Source organism: Astyanax mexicanus, chromosome 15 (genome assembly GCF_023375975.1).
Source record: "Astyanax mexicanus isolate ESR-SI-001 chromosome 15, AstMex3_surface, whole genome shotgun sequence".
Classification (NCBI taxonomy): Eukaryota; Metazoa; Chordata; class Actinopteri; order Characiformes; family Acestrorhamphidae; genus Astyanax; species Astyanax mexicanus.
Genome location: NC_064422.1, coordinates 9,226,834 through 9,240,179, shown reverse-complemented (window position 1 = coordinate 9,240,179; position 13,346 = coordinate 9,226,834). Strand labels below are relative to the sequence as shown.

At 37.9% G+C, this 13,346-nt stretch overlaps 1 protein-coding gene across 1 annotated transcript in view; it reads left to right on the top strand.

Moving 5' to 3' along the window:
• The window catches only part of LOC103044175 (WD repeat-containing protein on Y chromosome), a 31,480-nt gene that overhangs the window by 2,141 nt on the left and 15,993 nt on the right, over positions 1–13,346 (top strand). The window contains exons 3-11 of the mRNA XM_022669302.2: positions 1,434–1,580; positions 1,689–1,814; positions 3,164–3,335; positions 4,382–4,428; positions 4,556–4,690; positions 5,233–5,421; positions 7,429–7,620; positions 11,345–11,590; positions 13,119–13,283. Coding sequence (XP_022525023.2) covers positions 1,434–1,580; positions 1,689–1,814; positions 3,164–3,335; positions 4,382–4,428; positions 4,556–4,690; positions 5,233–5,421; positions 7,429–7,620; positions 11,345–11,590; positions 13,119–13,283 — 1,419 coding nt within the window. The remainder of the gene's footprint in view (positions 1–1,433; positions 1,581–1,688; positions 1,815–3,163; positions 3,336–4,381; positions 4,429–4,555; positions 4,691–5,232; positions 5,422–7,428; positions 7,621–11,344; positions 11,591–13,118; positions 13,284–13,346) is intronic.

Sequence of the window (13,346 nt, the reverse complement as noted above, 5' to 3'; positions counted from 1 at the left end):
TATTTTACAACATATAATTGTTAAACAGTTATTTGCTGTATGAATTTACTGTAAAAAAAAGAACAGGAATTGCTTACAGTGTGCCAAAACTTACTCTAAAAAACTCTAATAATCTAATCTGTTTACAAAAAAATAAAAATACTATTCTTATTATAGAGTAATACAGTGAATTACTTTTAACAATTTTATAATCCATTAATGGCAACTTTTTTTTATTTACTTACTGTGAAATTAAAAAGAAACTTTTTTCAATGTGCTGTGCAGCATTATAAAACATAGATGAGACGTAGCTGATGACGACAGGATGTAGTAAAGTTCAAGTTACCCTTTTCTGCAGCTGAGTGTGGCTTTATGTTGCCTAAAGGCTACAGTGCCCACTAACAGCTGAGCTATACTATTGTAAAAGATGGCATTGATTAATGCTTTGGTCATTAAAAGTATGAGAAGCTCATAGTGTTAAATAAATTCAACTCTTAGTTGCGAATTTGAGTGATGTCAGCTTACATTTTATTTTTTAAAAATCTATTCTTGGTCATCAGTATCTAAGATAATACAAACTTTTAAGTTGGGAGAACAAATGTATTTTTTTTATGAATATCTTTTTCCTTTTTTATTTTTTTCCTTTTTTCCAAGAACAAGTGAAACATACAGAAGCGATTAAAGGTTTGCAACAGCCATTTCAGTTTGATATATCTAATAACTGATGGACACAGTAATATTTCAGGATTGAAATGAGGTTTATTGTACTAACAGAAAATGTGCAATATGCATTAAACCAAAATTTGACCGGTGCAAAAGTATGGGCACCCTTATCATTTTATTGATTTGAATACTCCTAACTACTTTTTACTGACTTACTGAAGCACAAAATTGGTTTGTTAACCTCATTGAGCTTTGAACTTCATAGCCAGGTGTATCCAATCATGAGAAAAGGTATTTAAGGTGACCAATTGCAAGTTGTTCTCCTATTTGAATCTCCTCTGAAGAGTGGCATCATGGGCTCATCAAAACAACTCTCAAATGATCTAAAAACAAAGATTGTTCAACATAGTTGTTCAGGGGAAGAATACAAAAAGTTGTCTCAGAGACTTAACCTGTCAGTTTCCACTGTGAGGAACATAGTAAGGAAATATACTTTTTAATATGACCGGTCAAATTTTGGTTTAATGCATATTGTACATTTTCTGTTAGTACAATAAACCTCATTTCAATCCTGAAATATTACTGTGCCCATCAGTTATTAGATATATCAAACTGAAATGGCTGTTGCAAACACCCAAATATTTAGAACTAAAAATGATTAAGATTAATAGGGGTGCCCAAACCTTTTCATATGACTGTATTCGTTATTAATGATCAGACTCAGACTGTGAGGCTGGTCAGAGGGTGTGTGTTCTCAGGGCAGATGTGTTCAGATGTGTTCCCTGTTTCAGCTGGACCTCTCCTGTGAAGGTGGTGATGGGTGGGAGAAGCTTTGCACCTACGTTCTACAGAAAAGCGCCCATAATGAAGACTTATCCGAGCCTAAACAAAGCATCATCAGCTCTGATCCACTGATACGCCACTGCCGACACGTCAAGGTAAGTTGAGGCCAACCCAGGCATCTCACTTCTCCAGGACCCTTCATGTTTCTGTTACTGCATCATTCAGGGTCATCAGTATAATGATGTTCTCAATGATCTCACCAGCGGGAACCAGTAACTCGTATAGTGGAAGTGAGTCAGCCACCGCCCCTGCGTTACATCACCATCAGCAAAGGGGGGACACTCACTGTGTGGAACAGCAGCAGTCTTCAGGCCATCAGGTCTCTGGAGGTAAGAAGAAAAAATATGAATGAATACATACATAAATGTAGATAACACCATTATATCATTGCCATTCCACCACAATTATATATCTTCCTCATCCGCCTCTTTTCGAACTGCTGCTGATGTAGCATTACCGAGTAGCATCACAGCGACTTGGTTCTGATACATCAGCTCACAGATGCCTTGTGCTGATCGACATCACCCTAGGAGTGATGAGGGTAAAGAGCGCCATCTACTGTACCCACCCAGAGAGAGCAAGAACAATTATGCTCTCTCAGGGCTCCGGCAGCCAATGACAAGCTACTTACTGTACATGAACACGATTGGACTCAGCGATCTACCGATCATAGTGGCAGCGCCTAGCCTGTTGGACCACTTGGAGCCCCTCAAATTTATTTTATTAATAAGTTGAAAAAAATCTGTGAGCAAATGACAGTGCACAACTAGCGTATCAGAATCATTTTATGCACTTAAATTAGTTTTCCACCAAATTTGTATAATATAAAAAATATATAGAATTACAAACTTAGCATACAGCTTAAGCATAAGCACAATTTACATTATACAATACACTATAAAAAATCAAACCATTTTTTATTATAACTAGTAATTTAGTAGATATTACATTCTAGTAGAAAATTTTTGTATGTTTCAAAATATAAGATATAAGATCATTTCTGTGTGATAGACAATAAAAAAATAAGTGTAGCCATCTTTAAAATACCTTTAACCAGAAGCCAGACTCTCATTGGAAGCTACAGGAAGTGTTTAGAGGCTGTTATTTCTGCAAAAGGAGGATCTACTTGATATTGATGTCATGTTTCTGTTTTGGTGCCCAAATTTATGCATTTGCGCGATTTAGTTTAAGAAATTATTGCACACTTTCTGTAAATCCTATAAACTTAATTTCACTTCTTAAATATCACTGTGTTCTTCTGCTATATGATATATTAAACTGAAATTGCTGATCTGCACAACCAATGATTTATAAAGGAAAATCGTGAAAATGATCAGGGGTGCCAAAACCTTTTTTATACCACTGTACTTCAGAATTTCTGAATAGACAGTTCTGAATGTTGTGAGCAGAGAACTGCACACACAGCGCCACTTGTGGTCGTCTACATTTACAAAATGCCTGTGTTAGCCCACTGACAGGCAAGGTGTGTTATCAGTCTTATATGATACAATCAGGGAGGTTTTAAAGTAGTGTTATGAGTGTTATAACCTGTTATTATATGTCTGTGTCTATCATATAATCATATATCAGTCATTGCTACTCAGCGGCTGGCACCACAATCTGCTGTATCACCACAGTTCTGAGTAATACAGTGTTCTTCTTTTGGTTCTGGGTTAAGTTGTGTGGGGGCGCTGGTGAGACTGGAGGCTCAGGGAGGCAGTTCCGAGGCTGGATCACAGACGCTGTATACATGCCAAACATCCACAAGGTTGCAGTGGCCTCCATGAGCCGGGACATCCACCTGATCGACGTGTCCAGCAGTGCCTGCATTCAGGAATCCCACTTGTATGGTACGCTGCCTTTACCTAAAAAGTTTACAGTAGGAAATGCAAAGGTGTGAAAAGTATCAACATTCATTACTCTGTATGTAGAAGTACAGGGGTTGGACAATGAAACTGAAACCCCTGGTTTTAGACTACAATAATTTAATTGTGGTGACAGACAGTTCTGGTGGAAACAGGAGAGTTGAGGTGCACATTGAATTCTGCCGTGATTTGATCAGTCGTGGTTTTAGGTTTTTTGGATACAATCCGGGTTAGCACCCGAACATCCCTTTCAGACAGCTTCCTCTTACAGCGTCCACAGTTAATCCTGTTGGATGTGGTTGGTCCTTCTTGGTGGTATGCTAACGTTACCCTGGATACCGTGGCTCTTGATGCATCACAAAGACTTGCTGTCTTGGTCACAGATGCTCCAGCAAGACGTGCACCAACAATTTGTCCTCTTTTGAACTCTGGTATGTCACCCATAATGTTGTGTGCATTGCAATATTTTGAGCAGAACTGTGCTCTTACCCTGCTAATTGAACCTTCACACTCTGCTCTTACTGATGCAATGTGTAATTAATGAAGATTGGCCACCAGGCTGCTCCGATGGCCCTGTGTTTTCCTCTGTAGCTCCGCCCCCTCGTTACCTGTTCCCCGGTGTTTCGTGTTTCCTGTCACCATCTGTGTGTATAAACAACCCTTTTGTGTCTGTTTTTAGTTGTCGGTTGTTTTATTTCAGTCCAAATGTACGGCGTGTTTCTTAAAAAGTTAAAGTTTTTGGTTTATTGTTTGTTTGTTTTCACTGTTTCTTAATAAATACTCGCAAATGCACCCGCTTTCCTCGTCCTCTCCCTGCACTCCTCACAACCTTTTTGATTATGATGATTAATTGTCATGATAAAGACAATCACTGTTCATCTTTAACTAAGTTTGTTTAAAGTGCAATTTTGAGTTTCTGACACTCAAAATTTTGAACATTTTGAGTGTGTGTGTAAAAAATAAATTTTGGCTATTTTTAACCTTACTGAATTTTTTTTTTATATTGTTTTATCGTGTCTGTGGTTTTGCAGGACTCGGTCATGTTGCGACTGCTCTCTGTTACTGGTACAATGTCGAGGTAGGTTGAGCGACCGAAGCTAGGCACTGTTTAAATAAGATTTAATTTAATGCTCATAAACACTCCCTCACAGTTTCTGCAAGCCTGTTATTGACTGACTCACCATTAGCTTATTATCTTCTCTCAGGCTCCAGGAGAGAGGTGTGTGCTGATGTGGGGGGATGAGAGAGGAGCTGTGAACTTGCTGTGGTTCCTGCAGCCTCACAAAGGCCTGTTTGAGACTCGTTCCAACCAGTGTGAACCCCACCAAGTGTTTCTACCAGTACGAATTTGATCAGTGTGAACTCTCTGGCCACTTTATTAGAAACAACTTAATTGTACTTTTACTTACTGGCCACATTATTAGAAACACCTTAATTGTACTTCCACTCACTGGCCACTTTATTAAAAAAACGACTACATTGTGCTTCCAATAACTGGCCACTTTATTAGAAACACCTACCCTGTGCATGCATTCATTGGCCACTTTACTAGAAACACATACTTTCTGCTTACACTAACTGGTTACTTTATCAGAATCATCTACTGTACTGTGCTTCCACTCACTGGACACTTTATTAGAAACACCTACCCTGTGAATGCATTCACTGGCCACTTTACTAGAAACACAAACTTTCTGCTTACACTAACTGGTTACTTTATTAGAATCATCTACTCTCTTCCGCTCACTGGCCTCTTTATTAAAAGCACCTACCGTGCTACACCTACACTAACTGGTCACTTTATTAGAAACACCTCCCTTGGGATCATAGTTAAAGAGTAACACTAATAATTCACCATTGTTTTGTCTCTACACTCTTACAGGACATCTGCGGCCAGAACTCTCTGGTCTCTTACCAACAAAGCCCAAAACTCCACAGTGAACCAATCAACAGAATCAGATATGAGCCTGAAGCTGAACTCATCATTACGTCATCAGAGAGTGAGAGCAGCTCATTGGTCATTGTGGACATGAAGCACAGGAGGGAAAGTTACATTTGGAAAATTGAGAAGGTGAGAGAGGGATTCGTTTCTCAGTAATTTTCTCTTTTATGGGGGGGGGGGGGGGGGGTCTTCTGTGATTTTATTCCCGTCTGGAATGAACATGTGCATGTTTTTCTCAAACGTCTTCAGAGAAAATTACAGGCTGAATTATCTACTGTTTTTCTCTGAACTCTGTGGTCCTCCGGTAATTTTAGTCCCGTCCGGACTCACATCTCTGAATTTCATCACCTCACTTTTGATAAAATAGCTTTTTGTCCATTGCCGCGCACCATAATCACACTTTGGACGTGTGTTTCCACAGAGGTCCATGTAAACACAACAGCGAGTGGAAATGGAGGAGCTACTGAACTACTGATGTCATGTGACCGAGAAAGCCTAAAAACTCACTAGTCCTCCTGTTTTTACAGTTGCAGTCCGGATGCAAGAGTTTTATCACTGAGTAGAAGTGTGAAATACATATTTTAATTTTTTATATTTTATTATTAATCATGTCCGGATAGGGCTTTATACTACATTTTTATATTTCAACTCATCTAATCAAATAATTGCACAGTCCCATGTTGTATAAACATACATTTTAAACATAGATTAAAAAAAAAGTCCTCCGAGAGCGTTGTGATGCTACTTGGTAATGCTGTATCAGCAGCAGTTTAAATAAAGGCAGAGTCTGACATCACATGTGTCGGAGGAGGCGTGTGCTAGCCTTCAACCTCTTTGTGTTGTAGCAGCACTAGTGATGGGGGATGTACAGCTATTTAGCAATTAAATGGGTTGGATAATTGGCCTATATTGTTTAAGAGATGGAGTCCAGGGTGAGATTTTTCCATAACAATTTTTGGGTTATCTGAAGGCATCAGAAACAGCTACCTTCTTCTATTACATTAGAAACTCATCTCTCCCACAATGCTACCATGTTTGAAACACTCTTGTATTTATTTTATCTGCAAGAGTTTCCACTGCACAATTTCACAGATTGCTTCACCCGTGGATCAAAGTCCAGACCCTGGCCTCGTCCTTTAGCTGTGGAGAAAGACTGTGCCGCTGCCTTTGAGGCTAAATATGAACACATGACTCAGAAGGGTGGTGGTGTTTTCAATTTGTTGTTGCGGCTTTCCAGAAGGGTGTGTTTGGTTTCTAATAAAGAATACAGTGAGAGGAGAGTATTAAAACTTCTATTTTGTAATATGGTAACAAAATAACAAGTGGTAAAAACACTTTAATGTGGTGTCTAGACGGATTAATCCTGAAACTCTCAAAGAAGCTCTAGATCCAACAGCCATGCTGTGCAGAATAAACTAGACTGTTAGAGAGTGGCTTCAACCGTAACACAGTCAAATCTATTATCCACTGCTAGTAGTGAACTTCCTGTAGTGAATTCCAGCTCACTGTTGTGCAGTTATGTAATATTTTATTTTATTGTAAAAAAGTGCTATTTGTTAAAGTGTGTCAATCATTTAATTCCCAAGTATAACTCCATCCTCCGTATACCGTATGGTATAGCCAAATATGGAAAAAAAAAAAGTATCAGTATCAACTGTAGGAGTCAAACACTGGAGATATGAAGACAGTTTAAAGAAGGACTATGAGATAAAATATGAGCAGATGATAGGGGTGGGCGATATTGATCTAAAATAATATCACGATATTTCAGTGTATTTTTTGCGATAACGATATACTTGGCAATATAGGAAAACAGAAAAATAATTAATTAATTTCAGGAATATAGTGTAAGAGTATAACAGCATAATCATAATGTTAAAAATATTGCAGAATATTTAGTGCATGCATATAAACTGCAAACTAAAACAATTATACAATAAATGCACCTAAAGCTTCACAGTAAATAATAGACTACTTTTTGTATACAATATAATATTGCCCACCCCTAGCAGATGAGCAGAACTACACATCATACTGCAACCAGCCAGCAGAGGCGCTAGACCTGAGCTGCCTTTACGTTTCAGAGATGTTTACAGGGTTTTATTGATGTGAAGTTTATCTGTATCTATTCTGTAGGGAATCCTGTGTTTTGATATCAGCTGGTCTCTGGGTCTGCTGGTGACCGCAGGGCTGGACCCGGCTCTCAGGATATGGAACCGCTACGTTACCTCTCGACCTGCTGCTGTGCTACATGGTCACAGGACTACAGTGGTGGACGTGGTTATCCACCAAACTCTGGACAAGATCTTCAGCTATTCAAAAGATGCTGTAAGTAAAATTACATCACTTTAAAATAAAATCCCGTAAAACATTTTTTTTACCACATTAAGTTTCTCATTGGCTCCTGGAATTATTTATCAGGGATCAGGGATATCATTTATGGTTAAATAATGTTTGAAACATGATCTTATCTATGTCATCCCTTGTAAAAGAAAAGTGTATTTAAGTATATTAAAAATATATTTTTAAATACATATATATACATTCTAAATGTAGTATTTTGGAACAACCCATGACAACTTAAGTATATTTCAATTGTAATTAAGCTATATTTAAATACAACATAAAAGCATTAGGTTGTGCCATTAGGCAGTGCCTATGAGTGCTTTTTTATCGTTAAAATTACATCTTTATGAACAAGTGATGATCAGTTTTGAACAAAAATAACACAAGCATGCATTACTATTTGCATTTAATTACTGTAGTTAAAAACATTCTCATATGGGGATGTTCTATTCACAGCAATGTCAGGAATTTGATTAAAACACTATATAAGAGGGAAACATGAAGTGCTTTTCTGGGAAAAACTTGATAAAACACGGTGGATCAACACCAGCAGATGACATGTCTCTCCAAACCATCACTGATTGGTGAAAACTTCACACTAGACCTCAAGCAGTTTGGACTGTGTGTCTCTCCACTCTTCCTCCAGACTCTGATCTCTTGATTTACAAATGAAATGTAAAAAATACTGATGATCAGTGATGGTTTGGAGAGACATGTCTGACATCTGCTGGTGTTGATCCACTGTGTTTTATTATCAAGTCTAAAGTCAGTGTAGTTTAGTTTTCCCACAAAATCTTACAGCACTTCATTCTTCTCTCTGCTACTGACAACTTTTATGGAGATGCTGGTTTCATTTTCCAGCAGGACTTGGCACACTGCCCACACTGCCAAAAGTACCAATTATATAATATTCTAATTTCCTGAGTCACAGATTTTTAGGTTTTCATTGGCTGTAAACCATAATCCTCAACGATAAAAAACACTTAAAATAGATCACTCTGTGTGTAATACATCTATATAATATATGAGTTTTACATTTTAAATTGAATTGCTGAAATAAATTTTGGAAAATTCACTGGTTTATAATTTACAAACATATTAATCTGTGCATAATACCATCAGTGTGTAGTCTTGCTGACTAGGTCTTTATTTTCTTGAAAAAGTGATGAAAATATTGGTGGTCTGAAGAAATTTTTATTTCAGCATTTACTTGATTTTATTTATCAGTATTTACAGCAATGCCCTGTATTTTATTGAAACAGTACTTTACTCGTTTCCCTGTAAAAATAAATTAAAGTACTATAGTGTTTTTTAGAGTTTATTAATGCAACTTTTGACTTAGAGTAGGACAGACTTGGGCTGAGATGGGAATATGAATGGTTTGTCAATAATTAAATGTTACATACAGTATAGGAACAGACTTATTAAAACCAAGCTTCACATTCACAAAGAAATTTTTAAAGATAGATTGCGTGATTACAATAAAATAATGTGCACATGTAGACAAACCTACTTCTCCAGCATTATTAACAATAATATTAACAATAGCAAAGTTCTTTTCACTGTGGTTGACAGACTAACTAACTCATCTACATATATGACCTCTGAGCTAGTTTCAACTGAGAGATGTAATGAGTTTGCTAAATTTTTTAATACTAAAATCCACAATATCAGACAAGCCATCAGTACATCTACATTCACCAACGAGCCCTCGTGCTCTCCAAAACCATGCATCATAGTCAACATGTCCCAATTTAGCACTATTAATGAAGAAGTTTTAATTGATACAGTGAGTCACCTCAAATCATCCACCTGCAGTCTTGATACATTACCAACCAAGTTTTTAAAGAATGTGTTTTACTCAATATCAGCAGACATTCTTCAAATAGTAAATACCTCACTCATGTCGGGTGATTTTCCAAATTCATTAAAAACAGCCGTTGTGAAGCCTCTCTTAAAAAAGAAAAATTTAGATACAAACTTATTAAACAATTACAGACCAATTTCTAATCTACCATTCATTGGAAAAATAATTGAAAAAATTGTCTTCAAGCAAGTTATGCACTTCCTGTCCATAAATAACTGTCTAGACCAATTTCAGTCAGGTTTCCGGCCCAATCATAGTACTGAGACTGCGCTTATTAAGGTTATCAATGACATTCGCTTAAACACAGACTCAGGAAAAATATCTATTCTACTACTGCTTGATCTCAGTGCTGCTTTTGACACCATTGACCACAACATTCTCATAGATAGACTTGAGAACCGGGTTGGAATTTCTGGAACTGTCCTAAAATGGTTCAGTTCATACCTTCAAGGAAGGAAATACTTTGTGGAAATGGAAAATAATGTTTCTGAGACTGTGCCAGTGACCTGTGGTGTACCCCAGGGTTCAATTCTTGGGCCACTCTTATTTAATTTATATATGATTCCTCTGGGTGAAATCATGCGTGACTATGGGATATCTTACCACAGCTATGCAGATGACACTCAGATCTACATGGCCCTCTGCCCAAACAATTTCAGTCCCATTGACTCACTGTGTAAATGCCTTGAGCAGATAAATAAATGGATGGGACAGAACTTTCTGCAGTTAAATAAAGATAAAACAGAGATTATTTTATTTGGGAATAGTAATGAGAGGCACAGACTAGCTGCCTATCTGGATTCAAAAAGTCTAAAATCTAAAGAACTAGTGCGTAATCTTGGTGTACAAATGGACTCTGATCTCACTTTTAACAGTCACGTCAAAGCCGTCACCAAATCAGCATTTTATCACCTCAAGAACATAAATAAGATCAGAGATTTTCTGTCTAAAGCAGATCTGGAGAAACTCATCCACGCCTTTATTTCTAGTAGGATTGATTACTGTAATGGACTCCTAACTGGACTCCCAAAAAAGACCATCAAACAGCTTCAGCTGATTCAGAATGCAGCAGCCAGAGTTTTGACTAGGAGTAAAAGAAGGGAGCACATCACCCCCATCCTTAAATCCCTGCACTGGATACCAGTATGTTACAGAATAGACTTTAAGGTACTGTTACTGGTCTATAAATGTGTTAATGGTGCAGGACCAGCATATTTATCTGATGTGCTCCAGCAGTATGAGCAGAGCAGAACTCTCAGATCATCAGGAACTGGTCAGTTAGAGCTGCCTAAAGTAAAAACTAAACATGGAGAGGCAGCGTTTAGCTACTACGCTGCTCTTAAATGGAACCAGTTAACAGAGAGCATTAGAAGAGCTCCAACACTAAACATGTTTAAATCCAGACTGAAAACCTACATGTTTGATCAGGCTTTCAGCTCAGTTTAAAACACTGCAGCTCCGCCCACTTTTATTCTGTAACGGCACTTTTATATTATGTTTTTTTCTTATTTTAATTTTATTTCCAATTCCTTGTTGTTCTTTTACATGTTTTTAATTTTACTTCTTGACTCTTATTTTAGTTTTTATTTTCCATTTTTACTGTTATTCTTTTACATGTTTTTTTATTATTATTTTTTATATGACTTCTCTGTGTATTTTCTAATTTGTAAAGCACTTTGAATGACCGCTGTGTATGAAAGGTGCTATATAAATAAACTTGCCTTGCCTTGCCTTGCCTTATTTAAAAGGTGGGTTTGGGGGCGACTCACAGTACAGTACAGTTCAGTATCTGTCCTCCAGAGTTTGATGACCTTTGGCCTCTGGCGTCTCTCCCTCCAGGTCCTGAAGATGTGGGACATCTGTTCTCAGCAGTGTGTGAAGACCCTGTCTCTGAGGTTCCCCAACATTCAGCCTGCATGTTTCCCGGAGCAGGGCAGCTTCCCACTGCTGCTCAGCCTGGCTGCAGCTCCTGCACTGCTGATCAGCTGCAGGGAATATCTGTCTCTGCTGAGACTGCAGAATCCAACCTCCAACTGCAGACCCTCAACCTTCTCCTGCACACTGTACATCCCCAAACTCAAACAGGTACAGCTTTATTTCCTTAACCCTAGAACGCTAACGCCGGGTGATTTACACCTACACATTTTTTTCATGTTATTTTCATTGTGTTGCTGATGTCTGAGCTGTATGGGACTTTGGGGAGCTTCAGGGTGATCCTTATTGATGTCATTAATGTTTTTTTCAATAATTTGTCTGTTTTTTTATAGGTCATCCATGGTACCTTTTTTATTTAATGTGATGTTGTATGTTGTAAACCCAGTGTAAACCCAACGCTTAGTGATGGTGTTATTAATTTTAACGTTAGTGTTCTAGGGGTTAAGCATCTGACGTTTAGACTGCAGCTCTAGCAGTGAACAAGAGAGTGTGCTCACTGTTTCCAGTGCTAAGCATGATGGGAATAAAGCCCCTGTGGAGAAATTGCGCTTCATCCAAATCCAAAAGATACAAACAGTTCATCCAACATAAGTAACCTCACCAGACCTCACCAGTGTTCTCTATTTTGTGGGACTGAATGAAAACAAATTTGTCTCACAACAATGTTCAGACAACTACAAAACAAATACAGTATTGACCCCATCAGTGATCTATTTACATAAAAGGTGCATGTTTGACCTTGCATGGCACTGTTTTGTACACGTGTTGATACAAAGCTTTAAAAGGATTTTAATGTGCTTAAAAGTTTGTCAAAATGATTTCAATAGATTTAATTAATTAAATTCAAGTTCATGCTATTTAAAATATTGCTTTACTATGTTTGAAAGACAAATTCATCGTACTCAAAATACTTTGTTGGATTGAAGTTGACAACAAAAAAAACAACTGTAAAACTGTAAAAGGTTACATTACTTTTTTGTTGCACCAATTTTTTATAGTGTATTTGGTAGGAGTAAATGGGAGGGGTATTTTGGGAGGAGCACTGGGTGATGTATGGGTTTAGAGGCAGGGCAGGAGTGAGAGCTGATTGGTTGTGCTGCAGCAGCAGCAGTGTGCCTCTGATAGCGGTGAGCAGGGAGGCGGTATTATTACTGATTGATGGATCTGTATATTGTAATGATGTGTCTGCGTACCAAAGTAAACAAACACATCATTCTCACCTATAGCACAGTTAAACCTGAGAGGGCGCTACAGAGGCAAACATTACCACAGTAAAAGTGTTTATTAAAGGTTAGGAAAGGTTTCTAAAAATGTAATCAGGACTGTAAAGTTTACTTCATTACTTCAAAGGAACGCATTTCAGATATTAATGTCAAAAAATAAAAATATGGTTTAGAGTTTAGTAGCTCTTTAAGGTACAAACAGCCAGGGTACACATTTATCCCTATAGGTAAAAGTTCACACCTGTTCACAGCTGTGTTTTCTGAGAGTGTATTATAAAAAACTTTATAGATAAATATTGTAGATAAAAAAGGCAGAAAGTATCATTTTGCACCCCCTCATCTACTCTACATTTCAATTTAGCAAAGTTTAAACTGCTATGTAATCAAACTAATTAATAGTGGCTATTGTAAATGGTTGTGTGTGTGTGTGTGTGTGTGTGTGTGTGTGTGAACAGGTAGTGACAGCTTGTGCTAAATCCTCTGTGGTGGTGTGGGACGTGAACACAGGCAGAAAGTGCATGGAGCTGAATAACGCACACGGTCAGGAGGAGATCACAGCCATGACAGCAGACCCCAGCCAGCGCCGGCTCATCACTGCAGCTTCCAACGGCACCATCAAGGTGAACACCCAGAATTCCCGCTGACACCATTAACACTGAAAACAATGTGGAGTAGGGATTACT